The following is a 17534-nucleotide window of genomic DNA, read 5'->3' on the forward strand; positions in this document are numbered from 1 at the left end:
CGCACACAAATACTTGATAGCTTATTTGTACACTGGAATTTAAAGTTGATCTAGGACATGCTCTACTCCAAATATAAATCTGCCATCACATTTTAAATTTACCTCCCCCTCCAATGCAACATGATTTTGTCAAGGTACAAAGTTACTATTTTTTTTTGTTTTACTTTCCTTAATGAATTAGGCCCATTGTCTTTATACCATGGGACTACGTCAAGATTGAAACCTTATTACATTTTTCCTTCATCCATTAATTTTTACTTTGGAAAACAACTATTCTCTAATATTTAAAATTGAATTTAAGTTTACACCTCTCCCTGTCACAATTTTGCACCCCAAAAAGCCTTGTTCCCTAGACTGCAGCCTAGTCATATATGGATATATTGGCCATGTTGCTGATATCTACATTTTTGTTACTGACTGGATCGTTATTTTACTGTCAATACACTTACTAATCGTTGGAAACCCTGGCTGCATCTAATAACCCTCCCACTCCTTGCAGGTCTGTTTGAGCTATTTTCCTGTTATCTCCAAATATTTGGGAATGTGTTTACAAACCAAATATAAAGCATTTTTCTTTGTTCTCCTAGAACATATATTCTGCTACAGAAGAGGAGGGTGACTGGGAGAAAAGCTGATACATAAAAAGAAAAAGATAAAAAAAAAAAAAGACAATGAAAAAGAAATAAAAAAAAGAAAAGAAAAAAAAAATGAAAAAAAATAAAAATAAATAAAATAAAAAGAGGAAAAAAAAAAGAATAAATTTTTTTTTAAAAAGATAATGAAAAAGAAATAAAAAAAAAAGAAAATTTACATTTTTTTTTACAACTAACTTTGACATGTATAACAGACTTATCCAGTATACCATATAAAGTCTTATCTCAGGAGAAATATAACATTTGCCTTGGTAAAATAGGTTATCACTGAGAAACTGATTCTCCCCAAAACCTGGAAACTGGCTTAGTCATGAAGGGCTGAGAGCTCAGGACATGAAGTGGTTAAGGAAATACTGAACTGACCTGGTTGTGAATGTAAGGAGACGCACTGATATAGTTCATACCAAATGTGAGGGCAAAAAAATGCCAAGTAATGCTAGCATTGAACAAGTCTTGTGTTTTCCATAAGTATCTCGCAAATGACATGGAGGAAGAAGAAGAATCTTACAACTATAATATATTCCCATGGGCACTGGAAAAGTCCTAGAGGCAACACGTCCATCTCTTCGTGATTCTAAGAACAAGACTATTTGCACAAATTTATCAGAGGGCAGTCATCAGCAGATGACATTGCGATGAGGTAAGTTCCTGTAATGAAGGAACACAAAGAATTTCTCTATTGCCAAGACATGTGGGTGAGATATTGATTTTTTTTTATTGCAGATCATGGCTTTAGACCCAACTCACTGAGTATGGAATTGAAAACGCTTAGTCAATGACAGTGGTGCCATAAGGAATTGTCTTAGAAGAGAACATAATTTCTACCAACAAGTGCCGGGCTTCAACCGGGGCTGCTGTTCCGTTTGCATGGGTGACTCTGACAGTGCAGCCTCCACCAGCTCCATGCCACAGGGGGAGTTGTTTAATTTTTCTAATAGACAGTGGTCCCAGGACCTTCTCATCATACCACCATATCTGCTTCCTAAGCCCACTTATGACATTCACAGTGAGTTGTAGGTGTATGACTTGTGCTTGTATTCCTTATTGTCACGAACGCGCTCCCAGCTGCCGTGACGTTGGGGTGTTTGCTGTATGAGGTCACACACGATTTCAGCCCGCAGTCTCTCTCACCTATCACACAGGTTCTTAGACCTACGGAATCGCCCCCAGCGCTCTCACACCCCCAGACACTTCAGGTTCAGCCACCACCTATTGGGTACGGGCAATAGGACCCAAATTTACTGTCCCCCACTGGCACACAGGCTCCTAGTTCCACAAACTAGCAAGACTCACACCAGCACCCACAGGGTTAACTCTTCACACCTCCAGACTGTTACACAAATGTACATACAAGCACACACAGCTTGTTAATCAAATGTATCAACCAATCACACACTGGGTAACCTGGACAAGCAATCTCTCTTCTACACAGGCTATGGATTCTTTAGAGTATCAAGGACGCAACTTATTTAATTTTAGATTTAATATACAAAAGGTACAGGGCATTCAGATATAAAGAAAAATAATGAATAAACAAATAATAAATTTGACATAACAAGCAAAACAGTTTAAAATAAAAGAGATAACGTACAGAGCATCACTTACATATAATAATCTGTATGCCTGGGGCAGGCAGACATGATGGACAGTCCTTCAATTAGATTGATCCCCAAAAGTCTGACAATTTGTTCCCTCAGATCACAGATTTTTAAGCAACCTCAAATGGGACGGCATTCACAGGGGCAGGGTTAATGCTAATCGGGGTTGTGTCCTGGGACACCTTTTCAAACCAAATTTACCTGTTGCCTGATTGCCTGAACCAATTCTACAATGTGATATATTTGTCCTGGACAGCGTTACATCGATCCAATTTTATCATTAACAAATCCCCTATGACTTTGTTCATCTTTTCATACCAAACATGCCTAAGTACAGGGCATTCGCAGAGCTTCCACTCCTTTTCTTCATTTCTCTGTGGGTCAGAATTCTTAATTTAACATATAAGCTGCCCTTCATCATGCTATTGAGGAATAGGTGGTTGATCACTACTTTTATTGATGTTAAGTGCCATATTTTAAAACTGAATTCTTTCTGTCTATACAGTATTACATATAGGCTATGTTATCCCCTGGCCTCATTGAGCCAGACCACATGCTGAGCGGTACCTACAAGTCTATTCAAGTGTCACAAGCAAACAGTGCTATGTCCTGAAAGCTGCTAAAAGTGGCGGGTTTATCTCCTCACACTGGGATGTAAAAACCTCCAAACACAATTACATCAGACGCTGCGTCTTTAACTGTTACACTAACTTATCAATGGATTCATTTGATACAACCTATTTACACTGCAGTTATGAATTATCCCTTGTAAATAAATGCAAGCTCTCTAATTTACACCTAGGGGTTAGTTTGTGTTTATACTACCTATTGAAGGGAAGTACTAGCTAAGGGAATACATGATCAAATACAATGGATGTCTGTGATCTGCATATCTAAAGCTGGTCTCTGCACAAAGGGTTTGCTTAACTCAATTACCTGTTCCTGGGCTCATTTGGTCACACCTTTATCTGAATTGAACATCAGGTTAATTTAGGTATTCATGCAAAGATTTATTTGGGTCCTGACATCCAATATTCTATTTCAGCATATCAGATCTATGCTTTATCCTGACACTTATATTGCTTATAGTGGGGGTTTTAGCTTGTTTATATTAATCAGCTATGATAGCACTACTGGAACCTGATGTTTGGAAGTCATGTCTTTTGAGGTCAATGGATGCTCATCTCTCCTGCTTCCTTATTTTGTTCACATTATTACACCATATAACTGGGTGTTTATTGTGCATCAATAGATGGTGATGAGCACTGTTCATGTAAAACAAAGCATTCATTGGTGTAACACCTTCCAGCTATCTCTAGTTCTTCCACACTCCTGTGCTCTGTCCTTATTTATGCTTCACAGAACTTTCTATAGTGCACTGTGATTAAAAGATACAATACTGCGGCTAAACATATCTTCTCATAACTTCTGCCTCCAAATACTGTCCACTGGTGGCACAAATAATTGCAAACAATCAAAACCTCCCATACTGTGGTAGAACCTAATTACGGGGCTGATCTAATTAAGAGTAAATCCAGCTTAAAGGTGCAATTTTGGCAAAACCAAGTTTCTTTGCAGAGTGGACAAAATTAAAATGCGCGGACAGACTTAAAGTTGTGGTTGGGGCTCATCCTAGCTAAACCCTAAATTGCATTGTAAAAAGAAAGCTGCACAGTGTCTGTGTGCTGCATGCAGAAGCAGGAAGTATTTTCCTTACATACAAAATAGAATTGCATTTTCTCCTCTTGCAATACAGCATGGTATGTTCATTGGCAACCTTTAGCTAGATTTGTTCCTAAGTGTGATGGTAAAATCTGTATCTCTCTGACCTCTGAGCAATGTTAAAATGAATGGCACAACTCTAAAGGATAGAAATGCACACATCATCATAAGTGGCATAATAGAATACTACTTTTAGCTAAACCAGTGGATCCCAAACTTTTTCAGTTCAAGGCACCCTTAGGGTCTCCATAAATTTTTCAAGGCACCCCTAAGCCAAAATAATTACCAAGTAGTCCCCAGCCTTGCTTACCACTGGCCCTGGCCAAGGCAACCCTGTGAGATAGCCGAGGCACCCCAGAGAGCCTAGGCACACAGTTTGGGAACCACTGAGCTAAACTATTGAATTTATTTAATGCATTGGCAACTGTTCGTTTAATTATGACCCTCTTGAGTCATAAACAGACACCAACGACCTGCTACAAGCTGGGCGTTATACATTTTTAGGATAGTGCTGTGGTGATGAGCCACTGGAAGCCGCCAATCAGTTGATCAGCTAAGCGCTAGTGAAATAACCCCAGTGTACATGTACATTTTATCTGCCTCTTCCCCCTCCCAATTTGATAATGTGGCTTATGGTGAAGTCTAACTAATAAGAAATAAAGGCAATGGAGATACTACTGCTTTTGATTCTAAATATAACCAGGTTTATAATTACTATTATATAAAAAACATTTTTTTTTCTATTGTAGTACAACAACAAACCCTGAAAAATTGAAGAGTCTTGAAATGGTGATTCTAACAAGAAATTATCTACACTGTAGTCCACCTCAAGAGTTAAATGCATCTTTATATAGAAATTTATAAAGAAGTGTTTATGTATATTTAAATAGTCTTTTGTGTCATTTCATTTCTATGTATACATAATATATTAGTGAGTTTCTACACACCTACTTGATGTTGAGGTTCTCAGGCACTCAAGAGTTAAAATATAAAAGATGGTTAGCTGTGGGCAGGTAATACAGGGGTTAAGTTAGTTTTACTGACATATCAACTTACTATTTGCTATAGTCAGACATCCCACTTTTCATTACCTCATGTTCCATAGTGGAGTGTGTAGATATGATGTCCCTGGATCACAGATTAAATCAGTATGCCGGGATATGGGATATTTGTGGTCTTTATAAGTCCAATCCTCATGATGGCACATAGTAAAATACACATCAAAGCAACATTGACTATAGTTTATATTCAAAATGTCCACTGCATGGTTTTATAATCAAGTTGATTAGGTGCATCATATATGTAAGGTTTAGAGATCAGCATAATAGCAAATATTTAGAAATGAAGTATTATCCAAAATAATCAATGTTACTAGTGTTATTAGCATAGTGTTACTTCAAAAGTGAGGGAAGGGGAAGAAAAGGTGTGGGTAGGCAAAATGTGCTACTACAGAGTTGAGTTGAAGGATTAGTCCAGTGGTGTGGGGAAGGAGAATTTGTTACTGCAGAAGTGGGGAAGGGGGTGTGTTACTACATGCAAATGAAGGGAATCTTATGACCTGGTGTGTGGATGTAATATCATCTTTCTAGGACATTCTGGTAAGAAGTTAGGCCAGTGTAAAGAAAACATGACTTGAAAGGTGCTTGAACAGAGGTCCTAAACAATTAATTTGCATTTACACACACTTTCTAGTTCTGACATCATAGGAATGGGGGGCTGTGGACACCTGAAGCATGTTAAAATGTACTGTAAAATATAACAGAGTTGGTTCTTTTTGGGAGTCAATTTCACCTTGAGTAGTGTCCTTTTATTCCTGCTACTCCCAACAACAGAAATTGGAGAAAATGGAAAATTGTGAAAGATTAATTTAAAGGCTTTCTGAGTACAAGTGTCAGCTCTTCACAAAAAACCTTGGTGGTCGCATAATTGGTAAGTTAGCATGTGGGACAGACAGGGATAGTTTTAATTATTTTTAGACATACCAGGGGCTAGATTTACTAAACTGCGGGTTTGAAAAAGTGGAGATGTTTCCTATAGCAACCAATCAGATTCTAGCTATCATTTATTTAGTGCATTCTACAAAATGATAGCTAGAATCTAATTGGTTGCTATAGGCAACATCTCCACATTTTCAAACCTGCAATTTAGTAAATACACCCCCCAGGTATTGTTTTTGATTAACCTTTTGTCACACACGTCATGCATGCTCTGGTGAGTGCTGGATTGTGACAATTAGTAATGATATTGTTCCGATACACACACACTTTAGTAAACAAACAAAAAAGTAACCTGAAACAGTCTGAACTACAATTCCCATCATTTCCATGGAGCCAGTGACCCGATTGTAACTGGGTGAGTGTCATGGGATTTGTAGTTTCTCAATTTATTGCCTCTTAATGTTCACTGCCCTTTATAAATATGGCTGAGGCCTGGGCTATCTGGTTATTCAGAGCATGCGCTCGGCGTGTTTTACTTTTGTAAGATGAAAACTGAGAAATCAGAGAGCAACTCTGCTGTTGGGCCAGATGGCAGTGCAGTAACCACCAATTTTAATTAACAGTTACAGATACTGTGGATAAAGTGAGTGAACCATATGACATGAAATCATTGAATGGTTTATAATCTGTTTCCCAAAAAAAAACATTTTGAACCTCAAGATTGTGCCAGCGACTTGTGTCTACAATTAAATGCTATCGGATGAATACTTGAAACCTATTGGGTATCTTCAAGTGCAAGATCTGTATGTGCTGTTTGGCAAAATTATGTTTCAAAAATTTATTTTGAAAAAACTTCCAAAGACAACAGTCAAGGTACGACGAACGTGCTACATACAAAGGGCTCAAATATCCTCTCTATGACAACTCATTTGTGTTAAACGTAGGTTTACTCTTTGATGCATTGTTGTTACGGCTAACGGCTATTGTCATAGGCTTGTAGAACAGGCTGTAGAGGTCTTCACCTAAAGCAGTTGCTTTCCTGTAGAACTTGTTGCGCTCACAGGTACTCAGATGCCCCCAGATCTTAAACTCAGCTTAGTACAAGCTTATGAATAATACCGTAGCATGGAATTGAGGGTGATGACAGGAGATAAGCGTGGTCAGGGGCAAGCCGAGGTCCAAGGGCATAAGCAGGAAAGGAGGTGAGGTTCAGGCAAAGGATCAGGACCGGCAGAAAACAAGGATATTCGAGTCACAGGCAAAAGGTCATGGTCACCAGCAATAGATCACGGTCCAGTAGACAAGCCAGGAGTCAGCACAATATACAGGAGCAGGTCAGCAGCCAGGAACTGAACACTATAACCGGCAGGGAGGCTAAGCTCTCCCTGCCTTAAATACATAAATGGACCAATCAGGACCCAAGAGCCCCAGCAGAGTAAATCAGCCTCAGGAGGCTTATAATTAAATTAAACATATTGCACACGAGCCCGGACCCCCTTCATGCCAGGACGTGGCAATTAGAGGCAGAGCATCCCAACCGTTGCTGGAAACGATGTCCCAGTCATCATGGAGATGGCCAGGATGCAGCCAGAGGGAAACAGTGAGTTGCAGCAGCTAGAAGCACCGCCGCGGTTCGTAACATTTGGTTGAATTAGAAGAGCTATCCTTGGAGCTAAAGAAGCAATCTATTATATTTATGCATGCTCATAAATTAATTGAGCAAAAGTGCCTGCTTTTTGAATCCATGTAAAATAAATCCTGGAGAGCACTTTTCAATATCTCATCAAGCAGTAGAGTTTAAGGGAGTTCATGTAGAGTTTAAGGGAGCTGTTTTGCATAACGGGAGAACGACAGCCATCAACTGTACTCAATTTTTTAACAGTCTCTCCAATAACATGGAACAGCGTATGCTTACAACTTGTTCCTCCCACCGTGCATTAAGTGCATCCCAACATGACAAAAACAAAAAAAAATACCAAGACCTAATGAAACATATGGAAGACCTTAATAAATCAAAATGGCCTTCTTAAGGAGACATTTGTTTTGGAGACCATTCAATCAAACACCTTTGTGCTTTCTTCAAATTTCCAGAAGTCCAGGGAACAGTAGGGGAATTCGAGAGTAGGTCAGTGACTTATCAAACAAAGATGACTCAACACCTAAGAGACACAAACAATTAGTGGATGTGCTAAACACATTAATAATATCCAGTGCAGAATCTGAGCCCTCTTTCAGTGTTATGAATGACATTCTGACAAATCTCAGAAATGTATTGTCCGTAGACACAACATCCAAGTTTGTAGTCACTGTAGGACCCCCACCTAAGCTTTTTAAATCAGAAAACTACATTCGCTTCTGGCTTGGTAAAGGTTGGCGACATGCAGTCTTCACTGGTTGCTGCTCATGACTGAGAAACAAGCAATCAGATTTCATGGCAGGCATGACATTTGTGTTTGAGTGGTTGAGTTGATGCTCTACTACCTTAAACCATACTCTTTCTTGTATCAAAATGTACATTATTTTTTCTATCAAGACATAGAGTGAAACATAAAACAAGTGAATTGTTTCCTCCAAGCAATATAGAATCCATGATTGTAGCTTGGACGTCCAGAAAAATAGATAGATTCCATCACATAATGGGCGAATTCGGACCCCCACATTTGCGGAGCTATCAGAAAGACATGGTCTCCCAACATCTTTACACTTCTCATACCTACAAATTTGTCGTTTTCTTTACTCACAAACACATACTAAAAAACTCACAAAATAATTGCCCTTTGAGCGCAACTGTATTTACACAGTAGGTTGCTGAGGAAACATATCAATGTTATATCACTTCCTTCTCAAATTAGATCTACCACCCCAGACCCACACGAGGAGACATGGGAAAGAGACCTAGGGCTAGTTTTGGATGACGAGGGATGACAATCTCCCGCATCTGCCCACTTCCTAGTGAAGTGGGCAGAATTAAATCCAAAATGCCGCGATTCACCGGGAATCGCGGCGCTTGCGCCATTACATCACAGGGGTGGGGCCAAAATGACGCCATTTTCGGGGCCCCGCCCCCTGCACGCCCACCTTCCCCCGGCACCTCCCGGATCATACTTGCCATAAGTTGGCAAGTATGCTCTATTCATTCCTGGAAAGGAGAATTTACAAATACAGTGCAGAATGACTAAGCAAAAGCATAACTCAAATATTTTATTGTCAGAAAATAGCACATCAACAATAAGGTATGCCCTGCAGCAGAGCTAGACTTGATCAAATGTTACAGTGATTTATTCCTCTGCATCAACAAATTGTATGCAAAATTCCAGTCTGTCATTAGTATTGAAGCTTTCATAAAAAATATCTGCTTCAAAAGACAAAGATAGTACATGATGCAATCTATTGCTCAATACTTCAGAAAACTTTGAAAAGAGTGTAGTTGGATACACCGTTCCCCCACCCACTAATAAATAGGAATGGCATTTAAGGATTATCTCTGTCACTTCAAGCAAGCAGGAGACTTGTGGGCCATTCCTGAAACAGCGTTGGTCAACCAGGAAACTCAACTAATACATATTATATTCCATCATCGAAAACGTGAGTTATATGTTTAATATACCTTATTAAATTAAGATTTAAAACCAACTCATTGGATTACCAGCTGCAGTGGAAAAGCCATACATTCATATTCATAGCCATATTTTATTTAATTTTTAATTTTAGTATATATTTATTTATGATTCTAGGAGGTGCTACCCCTCAACCATAATTATAATGACATCAAAACAGAGAGCAGTGAGTTTTTGCTGGGGTGCATGAAGACAATGGGCTAGATTTACTAAGCTGCGGGTTTGAAAAAGTGGGGATGTTGCCTATAGCAACAAATCAGATTCTAGCTTTCATTTATTTAGTGCTTTCTACAAAATGAAAGCTAGAATCTGATTGGTTGCTATAGGCAACATCCCCACTTTTTCAAACCCGCAGCTTAGTAAATCTAGCCCAATGTCTCTATAAAAATCTAAGGGTTTTATACATTAAAATGTTCCCATTTTTTTTCTTCCTATCCTGCAGTTATGTTCTAATAATAGCTAAATAACAAAAATAAAGATGTAAAAAATAAAAAAAAGTGCGGTGTGTTTAAAATGAATTATTCTCCAAAGAACTTTATGTTTGTGGATATCAAATGTTCATTATGTTCCATACACTTTATATTTATGACTACCTTATGCCATATTATTTCAGATGTTTAAAATTCATTAGTATACATTAGTATTAGTATTGAATTCATTAGTATATATATTTTGTATCTTCTGTAATATTTTCCTTCTGTGGAACTTATGTTCTGGTATCAATGTTATTATCATTAGACGATCTTCACCACTTCAGTAAATGTTGGTAATTAGCATACAATAAAATGCATTGCAATGCCATGTATCGAATTTATATAATCCAATTCTTAATAATCTTGAATGTACTTGGTTCCCTTAAATGGTATCTGCTGCTAATTGTACTTATTATGAGTGTATACTTTGGCATAGAAGTATTTTGGTGCCTACAAAATTGTACTGTTTTACATTTTCAATAGTAGGCTTAAGGTTTGTTACACATTCTGCCTGTATTCTGTTATAAACTAGCAGTCATCCTGCATTACAATTTATTATTATATAGCATTGTACATCCACACATAGTTCTAGTCTTATTGCTGGCAGCTCAGCTGTTTCATTACAGCTCTCTCTCTTAACCCTCTAGTTAGAGGTATACAATGCAAAAAGACAAATGTTGTCAGCGCTTATCCTTAACACTGCATATCTGTGAAGCAGGCTTAAATGTTTTGATCAAAATATGAACTAATAACTAATGTTTTCCTTTTGCTAGATACACACATATATGCAGTGTTAAGGATAAGCGCTGACAACAATTGTCTTTCTGTTTTGTATACATATATGGGCATTTATATTGCCATGCAGCTGGTATCATATAGAATATGGGATTATCAATGATTATTTATTATTTCTTCTCTTGTTTTGTCTCAAAATATTGCCTTATGTTGTCTTAGCAGCTGTCTTTCAAGCCTATTTAAGGCTTGATAGACAGCTGATTCATTAGGTCACGCATTTTGAGCGCAACCCGCACTCACTTCCATATTTCGGCTTTGCTTGCGCCGGAATTCATCAAGCCACAGATCTCAAGATTCGGCAAACTTAGACTAGCCTCAGAGCTGGAGCAAGAGATATGGCAGAAATGGGAGGTGACTTCCATGGCTGTAGAGCTTGCCACTGCCGGGGCTACGTGCACCTGAGTTTGGCACGCCCACACTGTACATTGCAAACGGCCACAGGCCACATCCCAGCTCCAATCACCCCCCCTTTGCGGTAGGCTGTAGGAAGTGCCCTTTCTGTGCATCAAAGCACGGACAAAGACGGTTTTGTAGGCCATATCTGCTGGTTCTGAGCATACGCGGAGTGATTTTGAGTACGATACGCTCAAAATCAGCAGAAATCTCCCCTAATGAACCAGGCCCAACATATGGAGTTGTTTGTATTTAGCTACATTTTTTATATTAATTGTCAAGATGATATTCTCTCTTGTATATATGACACTTCATTAGATTATTATATTGTGTAGAAATAGGGTAATGCAGCTTTAGCATTTAACACATGCTGATTATAAAAAAATAATGGGTCTGATTAAGAAACATAAATGGCGATTCTTTCCGTATTTTGCATTAAATTGCACTGAACATGCCCAGAAACCAACTATACGCCAGAGAATAAGTGTATGGAAATCATCTTCAAAGGACACTTATGTCAAGCTACGATTTCATGCGAGGAACAGGGATGTGAATGCGTGCATGCACGTAGTCAATGTACAGTAAGAACCTGCAGCAGCTTTCAATTCTAGCTTTGGGCATCTCTCAGACACATGTTATTCAGTACTATCACTTGCACCAGCTACAGGTCAGGTATAAGTGCTGAGTGATAGTGATGAAGGATCACGTATGCCTGCTAGAACACGTGTTTATAATCAAGAGCTGCTGTACAGTAGACATTAGTAACATCCTGATAAATGTATTTCATAGGGGGGAAAATTATTTATGTTTTTTCATTATTGACTGTATTTGTAACAGGTGACAATAATTGAATATAATTGTTTTTCTATGCGTTCTGCTGTGATTTTATATTTGAAATACAGTATGTATTGTACGTACCCAGCAGTGTGTTGTGTCTGTCTCAAAACGGCAAATGCCGTGTATGCAAAGTGTATCTAGACCCGTATTCAACAACACACGTTTCTCTTCAGATCCGCTTCTAGTTGGAAACGGATGTGAGTGTACCCGAGTTACATGCATTTTTTGTTTTGTTTTTTTAAATACACAATACATTCCTATTGCATGCCTTAGTGAATCCGCTCAATATCTACAATCTTTTTACATATAGTTGACACAATTCCCCTCTGTTTTTGTTCTTTCGTAAGGCTTCATAAAAATATGCAAAGGTTGTTTGTATTAGCAAGACTAAATGCATTGTTTAAATAAATAGATATAAAGAAATAGTAAATTATGTTGATATATATATGCATATTTACTAGTCTTTGCTAAATACCAAACGATAATTAGTAATTAAAATGTCTATAAAATTTTGTACACATCACTGTTTTATTAATTATTCTTACACTTGAAAACTAAGGAGGAGCCCCCAAAAACTTTGGGCCCCTTTAAACCCCTCTTGACATCATCTTGATATAATAAACTAGCTCAGATGAGCGTATGAGACATTGTCATCCTGTGTTGTGTTGTTTTTATTAATATATACAATATATAATTATATACATACACAAAGTATAGTATTGAAAAGCGAGTCATGTACCTTAAGAAGCATGTCTACAATACTCATACATTGTTACAAGCTATGCCATTTTCTATACATTTCTTTTATTTTATATATGTTTGTTACTAGACTTATTTATGCTTTTACTAGTGAAAAGCTTTATTGCGCAAAATAAATATAGATTCCTTGGTAGCAGCATCATTTTAAAAATGGTCATTGTGCCAATCCAGAATACCTAAAACTATTTTATTTTTTAATATTTATGTAACATAACTTCTATTTCATAATTAGGGGAAAGTAAATATAAATATTCTATTCAAGAACAATGTCAATACCTAATTTTAATGGAAGAAGCTTGCAGGCATATTTGTATTTCTGTTTGATAATATTGAAAGATTTTGGAGGTAGATAATAATAAGTATTTCTATTTTAGAGGTGTTAACTCTATAACTCAATTAGAGATTGTCGGGCTTGGTATCCCGAAAACCGAGCCCACCTGAACTTAGGGTATCCGAGCCGGATTGTGAACTGGCTCGGAACTGGAGCGCGCGTTCAGGCATGGAAACGAAGCAAAACATCATCATTGTCTCGTTGGAGCTTGTGAGATTTTGATTCTTTAAATAACGCCCGAAACGGAGCTCCATCGCCATTTCACAGAGAGACAGAGAAGGGATAGCAACGTCTTTGATAGGGTCTAGTGTAGTTAGGAAGGGTTAGTATAGTGATAGTCTCAAGTCACATTGCCAGTGCCAGAGCTCACCCACAATTAGGAGAGGTGTCAGTGGGCTTGTTTTAATAGGCTGGTATTGTGTTTTCCAGTCTCCATTCACAGTGTACTGTTGCAGAGCTCAGCCAGAATTAGGAGAGGTGGCACAGAGCTTTGCTTTATAGTTCAATAGGCTGTTATTGTGCTTTCCAGTCTCCACTCACAGTGTACTGTGCCAGAGCTCACCCACAATTAGGAGAGTTGGCATTTTGCATTTTCTTTATAAAAATTTAATAGCCTACTATTGTTCTTTACAGTCAAATTGTATTGTGCCACAATTCACCCACACTTGGGATAGTTGGTATTTTGCATTTTCTTAATAAAAATGTAGTAGCCTACCATTGTTCTTTACAGTCAAATTGTATTGTACCACAATTCACCCACAATTAGAAGAGGTGGCATTTTGCATTTTCTTTATAAAAAATTATTAGGCTACTATTGTTCTTTACAGTCAAATTGTATTGTGCCACAATTCACCCACAATTAGGAGAGGTGGCATTTTGCATTTTCTTTATAAAACTTTAATAGGCTGGTATTGTTCTTTACACTCACAGTGTACTGTGCCACAACTCACCCACAATTAGGAGAAGTGGTATTTTGCATTTTCTTTATACAAATTTAATAGGCTGGAATTGTTCTTTACACTCACAGTGTACTGTGCCAGAGCTCACCCACAAGTAGGAGAGTGGGCATTTTGCATTTTCTTAATAAAAATTTAATAGGCTACTATTGTTCTTTACACTCAAATTGTACTGTGCCAGAGCTATGGATTCCCATCAGTCCCCAGAAGACCAGGAGCACCAAGCAGCTGCTGGCACCAGTCATGATGATGATAATAATAATCCCTCTACCTCTACATCATCTGCTAAAGCCTTTCTTAAAGTGCATAGTGTTTGTAAGTTAGGGAAACAAAAATGTAAGAATACACCTTTTACCTCAGTAAAGTAAAAATCACCTTTACTCAAGGCCAAGTTAAGTGCCGAAAAAAAAAAAATTGCCAACATGCCATTCTACACACGCAGTGGCAAGGAAAAATTCAGGCCTTCACCTTACTTTGGGGGGGCTAGTTCTGCAAATGTACTTCAGACTCCTTCTTGTAAGGTCAGTGATGTAGATGGAAGACCTTGTCATTCTGACTACAAAAGTGGTGCCCAAATACTTCTAAGTGTAAAAGCAGAGCTGGAAGAAAGTAGCAAGGCCTTACAAGAAAATGTTGGTTCTGATCCAGATATGACACAAATACCTGAGGAGAGTCTTGACCTTTTTGATACAGTACTCACAAAGAAGCCCCCTGTCAGAATATGTTCTGATGTGTGCATGAGCAGGCAAAGTGTAGCCGGTGATACTCAAATTGAGGATGCTATTTTGGAATTGCAAGAGGATGAGGGGGATATTTCTGTAGCTGATGACGGCGCTAATGAGGATGTTGATGACGATGATGTTGTTTGTGTAAGTCCTGTACCGGTGGAAGCAGTTGTTGACAGTGATAGCAAGAAGCCCATTGTCATGCCTGGGCAGAAGACAAAAAAATCCACCTCTTATGTCTGGAATTATTTTTACCCAAATCCTGACAACAATGCTTGCAGACTCTTGCGGCGATATCCGCTCACCTTTGTAAATAAGGACTGTACGGTGTTACCAATAAAACTCTTTAATTACAGCTGTGGAGGTAATGCGGTGGTAATAAGTCCATCCAGAAATAAAACTTTAAAACTGCAAATGAAGCATAAGCGTTTCTCCACTGCAAAAATGTGTTTCCTGTTGCACTTGTTGGAGCAATAAATATCATGAAATACAGTATTTTACTGTCACTTTGATCACTTCAACTAACCATATCTCACGTGTTGTCATTTTAGATGTCTGTATTCAGTTTCAATGGTGCAAAGGAGCTGGTGGGTGCTGTAAAAAGTGTCTCTGTATCACTAGCTCAGGAGGTGTCGCAGTCTTACCACAATCACATGGAGATCCTGGCTATGGTGGGAGCCTGCTACGCAGTTTGGAAAGGCCTCAACCTCCTGTGTGGGTGCTATAGTCTGGTGCAGCAGCAGATTGTGCCTCGTCTGTTCAGCAACACCAGCGTTATAAGACAATATGGAGAGTGGGCTGTAGTCACTGGTGAGTGGGACTGATGTGCCAAGCATAAAATTAAATATTTCGGCATCAGGACTTTATATCACAGAAGTAATAAATTGTGTGTGTGTGTATTTATGTGCATATATATATATATATATATATATATATATATGATATTCTTGTGTTGTACTTGACATAAGTGCATTTGTATATTGTATTGGAGCACACTTAGAGACAACACTGAAAAGGCATTGTTTGAGGCTGTACTTCCAAATGGCACATTCAAAAAATCAAGAAATAAGTAGACAATAAAATTAGTCTATAAAAAATAGCCTATAGGATCCAAAGTCTGGATGCTGTGGAGGTATGAAGGATAATGGTGATATTCTCCATGTGGTAGATATTCTATGTCCAGTTACTCAATAAAGCAAGTATGGGGGTCCTTCCCGGATGTGGCTAGGTGACAAATTGCAGCTTTGAGAATATGATGTATTCCTTTGTTAGGTCCATCGATGAAGATTTAATATACAGACTCAATATAAAACCTAATCTTGACACCAGGGAGAAAGTGCCAGATAGGATTTTTCTAAGATCTGGGAAACTAAGGCCTCCATCCCTGATGTGACAATATAGGGGGCTCAGCTTTGTTTGTATCCAGCAAAAAAAATCCAAACATCAGTTTTTGATGATTGCGTAAGAAGCTGTCAGGGACCTTAACTGTTAAGAATTGGAACAAGAATAGCAAGTGAGGAAGCAAAATCTTTTTTAATGGAAGTGATCCGGCCGATTCATGAAATTGAGATTTTGTACCAATACTTGAAGTCTTGTTAAGGGTAACAAAGGGAGGAAGTTGGTAAAAATCATGTTTAGACTATTCACACCACTTTTCCAAGTTTGAAATCTATATTATGTTTTTACTCCAGGAGCTTCAGATGGAATTGGTAAAGCATATGCTGAGGAGCTGGCAAGTCATGGTGTGAACATCATTTTATTAGGCCGCAACATGGAGAAGCTCCAAAAAGTGTCTGATACAATATCTGCAACCTATAGAGTGAAAACCCGTTTCATAGTGGCTGATTTCAACAAGGGCCGTGAAGTCTTTCCACCCATTAAGGAAGCTCTTAAAGACGTGGATGTAGGCATATTGGTTAACAATGCGGGAGTCCTTTATGACTACCCTGCATGTCTTATTGAAGTACCAGAGGAAAAAAGTTGGGAGATCATCAATGTCAACATTGCTGCAGCCGTTATGATGGTATATGTGGTGCTCCCAGGCATGGTACAAAGAAGGAGGGGAGCCATTATCAATGTGGCCTCTGCAACGTGTTGTAAGCCCATTCCTCAAATGACTGTGTATGCCGCCTCCAAGGTAAAATATTTTTTAAAGCAGAATTTAACTCCAAATACATATACCAAATTTATTTGGTAAATCTCCTCTCTTGTAGAATAACCTTGTCCATGTTTTAATATTTCAAACTTTGACAGAGTTTCTTGTGTTCCGACTTCTATACACTCCTCTGCCACAGACTGTACAACTGAATATTAGTATCTATACTGTTATAGTAAATTATAATATGCTATACTATAATGTGTTATCATAATTTAAGACAGTTTAATAATTAATTAAACACCTGTTAAGTAGGTTTCTATTAATGCCCATAAAATGAGTAGCGGGTAATCTAACACCAAAAATTAAGTAAAATGCCTTTGTCTGAGAGCTGCCATTAGGATCCAGATTAAAGTGTTAAATTGCAATTGTAAATACGTATAAATATTTTGCTATGTTTTGCTATAACCCGGAGAGGGATGACAATTTTGGTCCAGGATCAACATTAGCAGGAAGCACAAGGTACAGGAGCCAATCAGGATAATGTGAAGTGTAGGATGAGCATTGCAAACACTAACACAAAACATAGTGAATCATTTCCCCATTCTTTGGTGAGCCATTAAATTAAGGAGAACACACTAGG

At 38.2% G+C, this 17534-nt stretch overlaps 2 protein-coding genes across 3 annotated transcripts in view; both read left to right on the plus strand.

The window, feature by feature from the left end:
* LOC142104312 (inactive hydroxysteroid dehydrogenase-like protein 1) overlaps positions 1–4832 on the plus strand; it is a 147757-nt gene extending 142925 nt beyond the window's left edge. The window contains exons 5-7 of the mRNA XM_075188908.1: positions 1123–1293; positions 1377–1659; positions 4723–4832. Coding sequence (XP_075045009.1) covers positions 1123–1200 — 78 coding nt within the window. The 3' untranslated portion in view covers positions 1201–1293; positions 1377–1659; positions 4723–4832. The remainder of the gene's footprint in view (positions 1–1122; positions 1294–1376; positions 1660–4722) is intronic.
* Positions 1–17534, plus strand: part of LOC142104311 (inactive hydroxysteroid dehydrogenase-like protein 1) — a 46861-nt gene that overhangs the window by 19108 nt on the left and 10219 nt on the right. Inside the window, exons 1-3 of one of the 2 annotated variants that reach the window (XM_075188903.1) lie at positions 9361–9495; positions 15348–15606; positions 16488–16933. In XM_075188903.1, the coding sequence (XP_075045004.1) occupies positions 15348–15606; positions 16488–16933 (705 nt within the window). In that variant the 5' untranslated portion in view covers positions 9361–9495. Of the gene's footprint in view, positions 1–9360; positions 9496–15347; positions 15607–16487; positions 16934–17534 lie in introns of those variants that run through there. The other variant, XM_075188904.1, reaches the window with a different exon arrangement.

This window comes from Mixophyes fleayi, chromosome 10, assembly GCF_038048845.1.
Source record: "Mixophyes fleayi isolate aMixFle1 chromosome 10, aMixFle1.hap1, whole genome shotgun sequence".
NCBI classification, from domain to species: domain Eukaryota; kingdom Metazoa; phylum Chordata; class Amphibia; order Anura; family Limnodynastidae; genus Mixophyes; species Mixophyes fleayi.